The 14,802-nt window shown below is 49.0% G+C and overlaps 1 protein-coding gene across 1 annotated transcript; it reads right to left on the bottom strand.

The window, feature by feature from the left end:
- Window positions 1–396: 396 nt before the first annotated feature.
- KRT2 (keratin 2) lies at window positions 397–8,100 on the bottom strand. The gene is made up of 9 exons (XM_032293090.1): window positions 7,417–8,100; window positions 6,204–6,418; window positions 5,749–5,809; window positions 4,823–4,918; window positions 4,001–4,165; window positions 3,568–3,693; window positions 2,570–2,790; window positions 1,378–1,412; window positions 397–1,278 (listed from the first exon to the last, which is right to left on the bottom strand). Exons 1-9 carry the CDS (start codon window positions 8,020–8,022, stop codon window positions 863–865), a joined length of 1,941 nt encoding a protein of 646 aa, XP_032148981.1. The 5' UTR covers window positions 8,023–8,100; the 3' UTR covers window positions 397–862.
- Between the last annotated feature and the right edge of the window lie 6,702 nt (window positions 8,101–14,802).

The following is a 14,802-nucleotide window of genomic DNA, read 5'->3' as shown; positions in this document are numbered from 1 at the left end:
TAGAAATTCACTGTGATGGTGGCAGGGGCTCGGCTGGTTCACCCTCAGGAGAAGTGATCATAGACCAAAGCCCTTGTCAGAAAAGGGGGAGGCCAGTCTGTGGGAAATGCTCAGGAAGAATGGGTTTTTCTAGAAAAGAGACTCTTCCACAAATCCCCCTGTCCACCTTCCAGCAATGCCACAGCCCCCAAATCTGGTAAATACTCTCCAAGAACCTTACACCCATCCCCGGACCCCAGGGTCACCCCACCTTCATCCGTCCAGAGGCTGGCACCTGGGCTTCCCTCAGGGAGGCACGTTCCTCACCCAGAAGCCGCTCCTTCATCACGTCCAAACCTCCCTTTTCTGTGGCTGCCCACTTCCACCAAGGTTTGACATCACCCAGACATCACGATATGAATTGCAAATGAAGTTTATTACAAAGACCCCCAGATCACAGCACTTCTGAAAGCAAGGTGGACAAAAGAAGCTATATACACAGAAACACATTTCCCCCAGCACTGCCAGGTGTAGAGATGAAATCCCTGGGTGGGCCTGGGTCCTCCACAAACTACCCATCTGGAAAGTGGGCAATGTAAAGAGGCATGGGGGTGGGGCAGGAATGGGGCATGGCTAGAAGCGCAGACGTAGACACCACAGATTCTCCCCCAGGACACAGTGACATCACTGGCTCTAACTAACTAGTTTGGAGAGAAGATCTTTCAAAATGTGTATGTGGACATTCTCTTCCCCTAAAACGCCATCAGAGATAAATGACAAAATTTAACCTATTTCCAGTTAGAGGTACAGAGACAGGCTTCTACATTCTGGAGTGGGAGAGTCTGGCATGGGAGAATCGGTGGTGGGGGCAGGGGTCTCATCTTTATCTAAAAGAGAAGCTTACACTGGAACTGAAACCTTCACCGGAGCTACCCTTTACAGAGCTAGAACCTCCCCCTCCAGAGCCATATCCTCCTCCAGAGCTTGAGCCTCCTCTAGAGCCGCCTCCAGAGCTGTGTTTTCCACCTCCAGAGCCATGTTTTCCCCCTCCAGAGCCATATCCTCCTCCAGAGCCGCCTCCAGATCCGTATCTTCCTCCAGAACCACCGCCAGAGCCGTATCCTCCTCCAGAGACAGAGCCTCCGCCACCGCCGCCTCTGGAGCCAGACCCTCGGCCTCCAGAGCCATAACTGCTGCTTCCAGAGCTATATCCTCCTCCAGAACTGGACCCTCTACCTCCAGAACCTCCAAAGCCAGCCTTGGATGCCACATTTGATGAAATGGTGCTGCTTGTCACAGCTACAGAGAGAGATGTTGTTACCACAGAGATTCTGACGGCCTCTCCCTGCCCCTACCCCCCACATCACCCCTTGGATTGGACCACACCCCACTACTCACACACAGTCACGCTGCTGCTGAGGTCCGTAGACATCCTGTCAGAGAGAGAAGAAACGAGCTGTGCTGGAACACTCAGGCTCTTTATGCATGCTGTTTTACAACTTCCACCCGGAAATGCGCGGTTTAGCCTCTAAAAGCTCACACCAGCGCTCACAGACCCCACTTCTGTGCTGCCAGGTCACACCGTGACGACAGGCCCCCCTCCGTTTATGCACAACCTTGCATCTCAATCCATCTCGATTTTTTGTTCTGATAAAAAGTGAACAGTTGCATGGTTGATCCAAGGTAACTGAAAAGCAAATTCACTTCCAACTTTGAAACCCATTTTTGTATTTAAGTCCATCTTGGAGAGTCTGTTATTCAGAATCCATGCCACACCAGGAATTTCACAAGGAGGCTGCCTGTGAGCACTCCACTCAGAAAGAACTGTGACTCTGTAGAGCCTCCTCATTCCTCTCTTCTCCCCACCCTCTTCAGCTTCGACTGAAAACGTTCCCACTTCCTCTTATAAGCTGGGCATAGAAGGCACCGCATCGCATCTAGACAGGGATAGAGAAACCTCCTGAAGAAAGCCACTCCCTCTTTGTCATGCTGGCTTGCTGACCGCCTGGGGTAGCTTTTCCCCTTCCAATTGCTTCAGCCAGATTAAGTCACCCAAGATGCTGATATTATGGACAAAGTTCTCAGACTACAGAGGAAGCAAAGGGTCCCTCTTTGAATGCTAGCAAATGGTTTCGTTTGTCACTCCAGAAACCTGCAAAGAACTGGGGCTGGCGCCTGCTCCGGTAAGCACATGCCCACTGTGAGCACACTCCAACACATCACCTCCCCTGTGTGGGTCACACGGTGGAGGGCACAGAGGTCACTCATTCTGTGGACCTAGAGACCAATGTTTCAGACTGTCTAAGACTAACCAGTTTTCCCATGATTTTGTTTTCACTTTCAGAAAAGACCAGGATGTTGAACTTACTGCTTAGCTTAATTACGCATCATTTCATACTGATAAACATACAACTCTCCACTCAAGCTTTGAGTCCTGAGTTGCTGCTTGGGGAACACAAAGAATGTCAGCTCTCAGTCATCAGAAGGCCCTGCCCCATCCTCTGCTTTCCCTGTCTTTGTTTCCAGCCCTGGTTCTAGGAGAAAGGAGAGGCCAGCCCAGGGTCCCCTTCTGTCTTCCCAGTGCCCTCACCTGCACTCCTCGCCCTCCAGCAGCTTGCGGTAGGTGGCGATCTCCACATCCAGGGCCAGCTTCACGTTCATCAGCTCCTGGTAGTCACGCAGCAGCCGGGCCAGGTCCTCCTTGGCCTGCTGCAGGGCCTCCTCCAGGTCATTCAGCTTGTTCCTGGCGTCCTTGAGGGCGTGCTCCCCTCGCTGCTCAGCATCTGCGATGGAATCTTGCACATTCTTACACTGTGAGAGAAGGACAGAGAGTAGATTCTGCCTGATGGAAGGGGATAGAGAGCAGAGGCATTCGAAGTGTGGGAAGCCAGAACCACTGGCCCGGGAAGTGTTAGGTCCGCTCTGGAGTTTATGCAAGTCGCAAACAACTCGGCAGCTGCTAAGGCTTGCTGCTGTCTCTGGGCCTCTTCTTCCCCTGTCACCTTTGATGATACGCTTTGGCTTTCCCTATAACACCCTTTGATCCTCATACCACAGGGCCAGAATCATGATCCCACCTTACAGATGGAAATGAAAACATTTGAAATGGTCTGCTTGACAAAGCTTCTGCTGCTGACGGAATCACTCTCTGCCTCTGCCTTTTCTATTCCAAAGCTAACGTCCAGCCCTGGGCCAGCTGCCCCCAACACTCACTGCCCCTCTATGAAGCCAGTCCGCTGGTGTGTAGGGCCCGTGCTGAACACAAAAAGGAAGCTCCATGCAGTCCACAGCAAATCAATCAAACTAACATCTGCTCTATTTGTTATGACTTCCTTTTGCTCATATAAGCAAGTGAGCATAATTCTTCCCCTTCGCTAATCCTTACTTTGGAATGTCTCTTAGAGCACTCCAAGAATTGTTATAATAAGGCTTAAATTATGTTAAGCTGGGGACATTGGGATTGATACATGCTAGAGTACAACATCTCAGTGTCTCTCATGTCTCACATGCACACTCACACACAACCACACTCTCACGCACACCCAGAGACAACCTCCCCCCCACTCCCTGGACAGGGCCAGGCCTCACCTGCTTCTTCACATGTGCGATCTCCCCCTGCAGCCTCTGGATCACGCGGTTCAGCTCGCTGATCTCCATCTTGATCTCTTTCAGGCTGTCTCCATGTTTCCCGGCAGTCACCTGGAGCTCCTCATACTGATATGGGTAGAGGAGGACAGTTTGCAAGGAAGTTCCAGCCTGGTTTACATTCCAGAGTGACTGGAGTGAAGGAGAGCTGGCTACTGGTCCAGGGAGGGTCAACCCAGCTAAATGTCATGGCTGCATTCATGAGAGGTAGGGTCCATCTCACATTCCCAAAAGGACTTGGTGGCATTCTCAACATCCTTTCTTGGGAATGGTGCCCAACTTCCATTAGACAAAAAAAACAGTAATCTCTCCAGGTGGGGTGCCACCCAGCTCATGGCAAGGAGCCCGTGGCTCTTCCTGCATTCCCTGTACTTGCCTTGCTGTGGTACAAGGCCTCCGCTTCATCCTTGCTCCTCTGGGCGATCTCCTCGTACTGGGCCTTGACCTCAGCAATGATGCTGTCCAGATCCAGGTTGCGGCTGTTGTCCATGGAGAGGATGACGTTGGTGTCAGTGATAGTCTGGTGCATCTGGGACATCTCCTATAACACACAAGAAGGTCTGGTCATGACATCCGGCCACAGCCACAGGCAGAGGAGACCTCTGTCTCCCAGCATCAGGGGAATGCAGACCCTCACACTAAGGATCCACTGGGGGGAAGGAAATCATGTAACCATCTACTCCTGGGCATCCTGAGAATTTGGGGGAGAGGCACCTGTATTTCTGAGCCTCCTAGTTAACAACCTTCACCACTTATGCCAGTTATGATAAGTGCCCCCAGACAGAAGCCAGTCCATGGCAAACACCTTAAACGGTACTTCCTGTTTCAGAAATCATCCATGTGCCCTTGGGTCAGGGAAGGGGATAGGAGACAAATGGATTTTGACCTCTGAAGTGCAGTGGGCACAGGAATGGACACCCGACTTGTCTCTTCCCCAGGGGATCTGGACATTTGGGGAATGGAGGAAGGGGAGGCTGTCCTGGTATTTCCTGAACCTTTCTTCCTGTAACATCAGAGGAGAAAATTCCTCACCCACAAAACCTAGCCTATGAAAGCCCCCCAGTGGCCTGGAATGATGGCAGGTTGAAGGCAGCTGGTCCAAAAACCCCGCTCCCGCCAGTTTTTCACCAAGTGGAAAGGACTCTCCTTCTGTGCGAAGGGTGGGAAGTAAGGGTCTGTCCCAGAGCAGCTTCCTTACCGCATCATAGAGAACTTTCAGGAACTCAATTTCCTGGTTCAGCAGGTCCACCTTGGACTGCAGCTCCACCTTTATCATGTAGGCATTGTCCACATCCTGCAAGAAAAGTCAGGACCTCTGGTGAAACCCACACCCCCCTACCTTGCACGGTTCCCTGTACAGGGTTCTTCCTCTCTCTGCCACTCCACTCTACTCAGTCCCCGCTGGTTCCTCTCCAACATTTCAGGCTCCCCCAGGCAAGCTTGGTCCCCATGGGACTTCTTTGGTTGTGCAGTTCACCATACATCTCTGCCAGGGACTCCATGCCCACGTTCACTACTCACACCCCTCAGGACCATCAGAGCTCCCATGTGACCGAGCTTTACCAACCAGCCCCCCACTCCTGCTTGGGACACGGTACGTTCCTCCAATGGGATCCAGTGTTCTCTGTGGGCTTCCTCCACTCTCTCATCCTGTCTGTCCGTCTCACCTCTCCTGAATTTCCCCAGAATACACACCAAAGCCCCTGCAGAACCCAGGAAGAGAACCCATGCTTCTGGTCTGCGAGCTCAAACCTTTGTCAGCACAACCAACAGTAACTTTAAGCAGGCATTCTAAGGGAAGTCCCATCCCCTCCTCAGCGCTTTAGAAGGGGAGTACAAAGAGATTTTTGAGCTTGTATTTATCATGACCCAATAGAGGCTTTAAGTGGGTTACTATTGGGAAGCGCTCTACCAAAAACGCAGAGCAGCTTTGAAAACTGTATCCAGAAGCTTGACCTACAGAGACAATTTTGCTTGTAAGAGAATGCGCCCTGGTCGCTTTCAACCCCTTTCTCTGGTTGCCGCTTTCGCACTCACAGTTGTTTTCCAACCTGTCTGCTTAGACACGCTGGGGCTGTGAAGTGGTCCTATCCCCACCCCCAGCCAAGACATTCTCTTGCTCACCTTTTTAAGTGTCACAAAATCATTCTCGGCAGCTGTGCGCTTGTTGATTTCATCCTCATACCTATTGGGACCCAGATGATACACCAGTTAGATTAGTTCTCATTTATTTTTTTCTTTTCCTTTTCATGCTGGATTCACCCAAAATGCCCCATTCTCTGGGAATATTACACTCTTAAATTTAGACATTTAAAATTTAGATGTTTAAAAATGTCTAAATTGAAACTATGATTTCCAAACTAAAGATAGAGTTCTATAAACTGACTCTCAAACATATAAAAAACAAAAATGATCTCTAAAGCCTCACTGTCTTCCTCACTAATAATCAACCAAGATACATATATCCCTTTCCCCGTTATCACCACAAATGCAAACTGGGAGATGAGTGGCTTTCCGGGGAGTGATCAAATGGCTCAGCGCAATGTTTATCTCCACTCAGCGTTTACTCTGCCACCTACTTCTTCTTATAATCCTCCACAAGATCCTGCATGTTGTTCAGCTCTGAATTCTGTGATGTTCTTTCCGCAGTGAGCCCATCTAGGTATCTCTTGAGGTTGTCGATGTATGCCTGGAAGATGGGCTCCAGGTTGACGGAGCGGGTGCCAACATTCATTTGTTGTAGCAACTCCCATTTGGTCTGTAACACCTGGTTCTGCTGCTCCAAGAACCGCACCTGCCGTGACCAGAAGGAGAGCACATGAGCTCTGGATCATCCTTCACAACAGCAAGCCATGCTGGCCAGGGGCAGCTCAGGATCTCAAGAAGTCTCTGAGGCTGAATGCCGAGTCCTGCTGGGCAGAGCTTCTGAGCTCCCTGCCTTCACCCCTGGAAAGTCCCACAGACTCCTAAGGCTACATCTGGCTCTCTCCTTGAAGGTGAGTCTCTTGGCTGCTTCCCTGCTCACTGTTTTGTCTGCAGCCGCTCCCAAGACTCCAGGTAATTTCCCTCCCCCATCCTGGTTGAATTTCCAGCAAAGATCCCATAAATTCTGGGGAAAACCAAAAGCAGGCATCTGCTGGCACTGCTCCCAACAGTGCTGAGTATGAGAGTCCTGGAGGGCAGGGCTCCTCAGCCTGATTTTTAAGAGCCTTGTAAATCCCTGCCTATTTCAAGGCAGACAAACCAAGACAGGTTCGTCTGCCTTGAAATGGGAGAAAACCCAGTAACACTCCAAAGTGACACCAATAAAGACTTTATGGATCACAAAACTGAGAATGCTTCACTTGAAGGCAGGATTTTCACACATTCCCAAGCAGATATTTCAGGTTCAGCTTCCCAGAATTTAATAATAACTGCTAAGGAAGGAAGCACTACCTTCCTTAGATGTCTGCCCAGTCCCTTCCAAAACCTGCTGTCCCATGGCCTGTCCCAAGGATCAGTTCCATAATTGCCTGTATTCATTTTTTACGGTTTTCAGAATTTTCCATAAATATTATTTATTTGGACTATAACAATAAACCCAAAGGGACAAGTGCTTCCTAACTGCAGGGTGCTGTGGGAGATGCAGCCCACAAAGCTGGCGTCTTTCCCGTCTGGAAACCGCAAATAACCCAGGTGATTGCGGTACACCACTGGCTCCTAAGAAATACGAATCTGTGTCATTTTCTTTTCAGCTGGTGCTGGAAGTCAGGTGGTCTGAGCATGAGTGGGAGCCGTCTCCTCCGGACTCACCTTGTCGATGAAGGAGGCAAATTTGTTGTTGAGAGTTTTGATCTGCTCCCGCTCTTGGGCCTTCACATTCTGGATCTCTGGGTCAATTTTCACGTTGAGAGGCTGCAGGAGGCTCTGGTTGATAGAGACTTCGTGGATGCCGCCACCAGGGTATCCTCCAGGCCCGAAGCCACCAGGACCCCCAAAACCTCCAACACCTCCAGGGCCCCCAAAACCTCCAAAGCGGCCTCCACCAAAACCGCCTCCTCCGAAACCACCGCCTCCAAAGCCACTGCCGCCTCCAAAGCCACTGCCGCCTCCAAAGCCGCTGCCGCCTCCAAAACCACCTCCTCTGCCACCAAATCCACCACCGACGCCAAAGCCTCCACCTCCTCCAGCCACACTAATGGAGATGCTCTTGCTCCCTCCAAGGCCAACAAGACTCCGGCTGCCAAAGCCGCCTCCACCGAAGCCCCCGCCACCACCACCATGGCGGCTCAAGCAGGAGAAGCTGGAAGTCGATTTCCGGCTTCCACGAGACACCACGGCTGAGCCGCTGCTGAAGCCCCGGAATCCTCCTCCACCTCCTCCTCTTCCTCGAGATTTGCACGACATCTGACAACTCATGATGGCTTTGTCCAGGGAGGAAAGTCGCAGGCTCTTGAGAAGAGTCAAGGCCGGAGACTCAACTCTGCTGTTGGGAAGCTTTCAGGGTCCCCTTATATACCTGATAGCTAGGTGTTGGTGTACATGGGTGTGGACCCACTTATGCATGGGTTTGGTCTGCCTGGGAGCTATTCCTGGTGAGTGATTATCAAGCTAATAGCCATTAAAAATCAACTAATCAGCTCTATCCCAGAACTTGCTTTGATTGCAAACTTCTGTTTATCTGGGCATCTGTCACGCAATTTGATTTTTGTAAAATCATCAAAAGAGGAGATCAGGATTTGGGTTTCTCAATCTGGAAAAGGACCTTCCTTCTGCAGAATGCTGCTCCCTGTTCCGGACCTACCCAAGGGAGGTCGGCTACCACCCACGCCTGTGCAGGCTCACCACATCAGTTCAACAGTGAAAGGGATGATGGGTTTAGAGACTGCGGGAGCCCCTCAGTGCCAGCCTTACAGTTCTCCTTGATTTTCCCTCTTCCCCAGAAAGGGTTCCAACAAGTGTAGGGGAGACTGTAAAAGTCTTAAATGACATTAAATGCTAATTGGAAATCGGCATCCTCTTACAGAAAGAAATTAGTCTAGGATACTGCAAAAGAGTTGTCGTTTCCCAAAATATCTTGGCTCTTTTCTTCCCATGCCACACCAGAAATACACAATAACTAGGCACTGAATAAAGACTTTTTTTATAACCATGATGGTTTTTATAACCATCAACTGTCCCTTGTCTACACGAACACCCAAAGGATGAGGGATATAAGAAAAGTTTCTCTGTTTTTGGATTTCTGTGATGCAGGACACCCAACGAAAGTTTGCAAACAAAGATCCAAGTGTATATTGATTCAGTCAGTCAGTAATCCTGCATTGCCTGATGATTCTGGGAAGTGATTAGGAAGTCAGGCTCTTCAATGACACCTGCACATGCATGAGTATCAGAAGACCATCCAGCCTGCACAGAGACTCACACTTAAACTCAACCACTTCCTCTGTCCACATGGCCAAGTATGTGGGAGAGGGACTTTGCAGTAATAAAACTGAATTTAGTCTGACGTTCTGGGTTTGAGTCCCAGTTTTGCCATTTATTGGCTGTGTAGCCTTGAATGAAACCCTGAGGCTCTGCGGTCCTAGTTATAAAATGGGAAATTCATATGAAGCGTTTTGAAGACCACAATGCACAATAAAATGTCAGATTCATTATTGTTTGGGGTGAGACAAAGATAATTCCCTTTCCTTTCCTCCTTGCCACGTTACTGTCTTGTGGTTACTATGAAGATGCACTCTCCATAGGCACCATAAATTACAGAACCAGGTTGTTCAGAGCCCAGTACAAAGTTACCACAAAATAATGTAAAAAGCATAAGCTTTGAGGTCAAGTCCCAATTTTCTCTCGTCTTAAATGACCTCAGAAAATCCATAATCCTCTTTGAGCCTCAGATTTCTCATCTATAAAAAGTGAATAAGAATAATGAAAATATGGCTATTGTGAAAACAGAACAATACACACATGAGCTAAACACAGCGGAAACTCGATCAATGCTATTAGCCCTCTGCATACTCCCCACCTAGTTTCCAATCCTATGTCCCAACTACATGGCAGGGGTTGGCTTGTGGGTAAAGAACAGGGGACTACTCAAGGTATTTGATTTGCAGTAAAAGAAAGCTGAAGGAAACAAATTTACGTGTTCCCTTGATTTTTTTTCCAATCTAGTTTGTATAATTAGAGTCATGCAAACAAATCATAAAGCTAAAAACTTTGGAGAGAGTCTCAATCCAAAGTCAAATGTGTCATTATCTGCGGATATCTCAGCAATGCCCTAGTTGTCCCTTTACTCCAGCATGGCCATGCTCAGGCTGTGCCAGCTTCAAGGGGGTCTTGGTCCCTCTATGAAGGAAAGAAACAAACATTTGTTGAGCCAGATCTGTGCCAGATGCTCAATCTGCAGGTCTGACTCCATTTTATTTCTGCCCTTGCACCTGGTGTCCCTCCCCTCTCTCTCCACAGAACATCTTCTCCTTCTAGAACCTTTCACCAATTTTTTTAAGTCAGGTTGAAAGAGAGTCCTCCTATTCTCTTGAAATGTGAAGAGTAGAATTAATGCAACTTGGCTATTATGTAACACATTCTATTTCCATGTATTTAAAGTTTCAACTTTTACATAATCTCAATGTGCTTTTCTAGATAATATGCTTTGCATTCTTTAAGAGATATGGAAGTTAAGAATCTTGGTCTGGTTGTGATTTTGCCTCTACCCAAACTGGTATCCTCAATTTCTTCATCCATAAAATAGGAACATTTATCCTGAATCCCCACTGTCCCACAAGGACATTGACCCACAGCTGCAGAGAGTGTTAAGTGTCACTCTCTCTGAGAACAGAACAGGAATCCTATAGAACAAAATCCTTCTTCCTGTTCCCCATTTTTTCTTTCAACAAGCTGCCAGCAAGCCTAAGATCCTAAATGCTTCTCCTCATAGGTTTTCAAAAGCACATCTATTGGTCATTGGGGCAGAAAAATGAGCCCCCAGTATTAAGCAGAGAAGGGGTTAACTGTCTAGCCAACAGGACATAAACTCTCAACCAGGTGTGGATGCTAACACCAGAGTCTCCAGGTAGGAATTTATTTCCTTCTCTTCTGTTCTTCATTAGTGGCATGTCTACCTCCCTTACAGCCTCATCATCACAGTCCTCCTTGTGTGACAATTAGCCATGTTGCAGGACTTCTGTAGGGCAGAGGCAAGGTCATATTTACCTTTACCCCAAAGCTTCATCCCCTCAACACAGAGAGTCGGTTGAGGAATAAGCCTATATTCCAAAAAATCATTTCTGTGGCTTTTGGTTTGGAACTGCAGGTTTTTCCAGATGTGTGCATGCGATGCTGGCCATGCTCGAAGCCTGCACAGCCTTTCGTGGGCCTGTTGCCTAAAGGTCCCACTTGGAGTTGTCTCAGGTTTCTGCCCCAGCCCTGATCAGGGTTCCCTCCTCCAGCCAGTGAGCCTAGTCTCTCCTTCCCAAAGGCTCAGTGCATCAGCTGGAGAGGGCTGCTGAGCCCTCGGGGTATCTGGCACCTACCACCTTGAAATGAAAACCAAGAGTTTGGGTTTAAGAAAACCAAACCAAAAAAAAAAAAAAAAAAAAAAAAAAACCCTCCTCTTCCAGGCCCTGCTGCAAGGCTCAGGCTGCTCAAGAGCATCCAATAACATCAAGAAAGAAGTTAGGAAGCCAGAGAGGTGAGTCAGCGGGAGGCTGGAATAAGCTGAGCGGCAGGTCAGCCAGAAGCCGAAGACTCCATGGGCAGCGGGTGCCCAGCCTCTGCATGGGCTGCTGACTCCAGGTGCCTTCCATCAGAGCACCCAGGTGCTGCTCCAAGGAGCTCCGCAGCTCCCGTAACTCCCAGAAGAGATGGGCCAGGAGGCTGACAGACGCCCAGCAGGAGCCACTTGCTCAACATCTCCCTCCAGGGCATCCCTCGTAAATGATTATTTAAAACTGCTTACTCAGTCTCTTCCCAGCCCCTGACCCAGTTCTCCATCTTGGCCCAGGCTCCCCTCCTTTCTTACCTAACATCTCCTTTTCAGTTTGTTTGTTTCAGTCGGCCCCTTTTCTTACAGTGAGACGGGTAGCTGTTGGATTTTCAGGTGACCTGGCCAAAGTGGTTGTGTCTGATAAGCCAGGCTGGCAGGCAGCCTCCGCATGAAGCACCAAACGTTCCCACTGTACAGAGCCCATTCTGGAATGAGGAGATCCCAGGACACACACAGCAGGCTTATCAGGAAAGCACAGTGCGTCCTCTGCTCAGAAGCAACCAGATCCCAGAAGCAGAGGAGGAGGGAGGGCAGGGACACTGCCCAGAGTACGGCAGGGACCCCGCACATGTTGGGAGAACAAGAACGGCCATCTAGCAAGTGGGCATGAGCCATCGGTGGAGGACGGCTCCAGCACAGCACCGTAGCAGAGCGAGTCACCTCCTTGCCCATTGCAGGCCGTAAGCATCATGTGTGGGTCTCATTTTCCACCTGGATCCCAGAAGATCTGACCCAGAAAATGGCAAGTTGCACAGTTCAGCTTTATTCTCAGTGGGATCAGTCTCCGGTTGAATTAGCTCACTTGCATGCCATGGGCTACTGCAACTCCCAGGGGCCCGGGCCTTGTTAGCTAAACTGTGGTCTAGTTCATGATACTAGTGTGGCATGTGGCTGTGTGTTCCCAACTACAGCAGGTCTTCATTCACACAGAGAGAGCTGCCAAAGGGTCTTCTGTGAAAAGCTCTTGTCCTTCCCAGCCGCTGCCCTCACTCCAGCCCAACCGTTTCCCTGGACCAAGTTCTGCTCCAGCACTGATATTCTTATTTTGTCAATGATCTGTGTAGCCACCCGAATGTGGAAGGACAAGACAGCTGTCAAATACTCCATCCCATCCTTGTTGTGATTTCAGAAAAAGGGGGTCACCGTAATCATACCACTCACGCCTTCCTCAGTGCAGAGACTTCTCCAGGTTTTGCCAAATTTAATGCTGCCCCTTTTCTTACCCAACCTCTCCCTCTGGGGAGCCTTCCAACTAATTCTATATTATGCTGCTGCCGCTGACAGCTAGAATTCACTTTGGTGCCTCTGCCTGGACATCCACAAGTTCTTCAGCAGCAGCCTGGGCCGTGCACCCCAGGGAGCTCTAGGAGACATCCCAGCCATCACCTGCTCTCCCACCCCAGCCCCACCTACCTGCCCCATCACTGAGAGTTACCCCTGCCCCTTCGTGAGCTCCTTCACCTGCATCAGTTTGGCTAGAGATCATTGCAGAAGAAGGCAGGTGGGAAAACATCCCCCCAACAAAAATCGGAGAGGAAGCATGAAAATTAATTGAATTTTGTAAGACCAAATTCAAGAGACTCCTGCTCCTCTGTCTAGCAACAAATGTTTTAGAGACACTGTCAGACCTGTGGGTACTGGGATACCTCGTATTGGAAGCAGAAGCCCTATTCTGAATGAACTGATTGCTCCAGGGATTTTTATGGAGCAAAGCAAAAAAGGAAAATAAAACGGCTGAAAATTCTCTGGACAGAATTTTTTTCCCCCACACCAAAAACCATAGGCCTGACAGACTCTTCTTTAAAAGCCTTTCAATTCTAAAAAAGCTGGTGAAATCATTGCTAATTATGCAATTAATGTTTAGCAGAGCTAATATAGTCATTCATGCAACATTATTAAATTTATGACCTGAATTATATTTTTATGAGCCACAGGCCTACTTCATAGCCCATTGGGTATTCAAAGAAGTATATTAGTCTCTGTTTAGAAGTACATTATAAGGGAAGCCATGTGATGCACTGGGAGGAATGTGTTTAGGAGTGAAGATTGGGTCCCTCTGCCAGAAACCAGCCACATTACCTTGGCATGTCACCTCCCTTGCTGGGTCCCCCTTTCCTCCTCTGTGGACTGAGGGATCTGGAAACCAACAGGAACAGGAGGACTCTTAGATAAGGAGGCAGAGGATGGTCCATTTGCAGCCCTGTGGCCAACTGACTCCAGAAGTTAAGGAACCTCAGCTTCCCTGAGCCTCGATTTTCTCATCTGTAAAATAGAGGCCCTGGGCTACACCGATTCTGTCCATTTCAGATATCAGTTTGTACTTTAAATGGACACAATAGCTAAAACCCTGAGAGCAGATGCAAACTCTGGGAAAGCGTGGAGACAAAATGCGCAGACACAGACCCTGCTTAGGTTATTTTCTCACCACGAGATGAAGGGAGAAATGGCAGCAGTCAAGTGGGCAAAGGGAAGCAGGAGAGGAGGGAGAAGGGTAAACAGGTACCCTGCAGCTGAAGAGGAGGGTTTGCCATCAGGCGGGAGCTGCCATCAGTCAGGGCCAAGACGCACAAGTTCATTATCTCTTGATGCCCCAGCTGTAAGTTCCTCAAGGGTTTATAACTCTTGTTTTTCTCAAGGATACCTAGAAGTAGAGCAGATCCATAAATAGCCGTCTCTTTGAAATAACCTCTCACCATTTCCAAAAGCTAAACAAAGTCTCTCAGATCTGGGACCACTGCTTCTCCTTTAATTCTTTCCCTTCCCTTGGCATCAGCACACCCAGGGCAGGCAGAGAACTTGACCTTCTCTTCTGGAGCTCCATGTCTAGCAGTTTTGCGGAAAAATTGCCTGGGTTTGGAGGGGTCTCTGGGTGTGTAAAATCTCCAGGCTCTCTCCCCTCCCTTGGGTGGACATCGCTTTGCTGCTCCTGCCATGTGCCTGGACACCCTACCTCATTTGGGTTTGCGTGCTTCAGGCTGTGAACTGTGATCTCTCCCATTCAGATCAAGACCCAAGATGCAAATCTCACTGGCTCTCCAGTAAGACCCTTTGGACGTCTGTATGGGTGTGCATGGAGCTGTTATCCCCATCAGGCCTCCATGTCAGCACACAGCTGGCACTTACACACTACAGCCTATGTGCAGGGGCCTTCCTGGGACCCCTCTTAGGGGAAAGCCCCAGACACCCACTCCTTTGGATCAGGAGTCCTCTGGAAGCCCATTAATATATCCATGAACTCAGCTCACTGTCTATACATTTGAAGATCAGATAGTGCCTGCACCTCTCTCTGTAGAGGGTTTAACTCCATGCCATTCATGCTATTAAGCAGAAATAATGTTTTTCTGGTAAGGAAAAGAGAGATGACAATGACATAATTTTATAATGGGGACATGGTGGCAGGCTTGTCTGAGCAAATCCATGAAACCAGATTACTGCCAACA

This window comes from Sapajus apella, unplaced genomic scaffold (genome assembly GCF_009761245.1).
Source record: "Sapajus apella isolate SASKATOON/1434 unplaced genomic scaffold, GSC_monkey_1.0 scaffold2, whole genome shotgun sequence".
NCBI lineage: Eukaryota > Metazoa > Chordata > Mammalia > Primates > Cebidae > Sapajus > Sapajus apella.
Note: the sequence above shows the minus strand (reverse complement) of the source record. Positions and strands in the feature narration are given on the sequence as shown.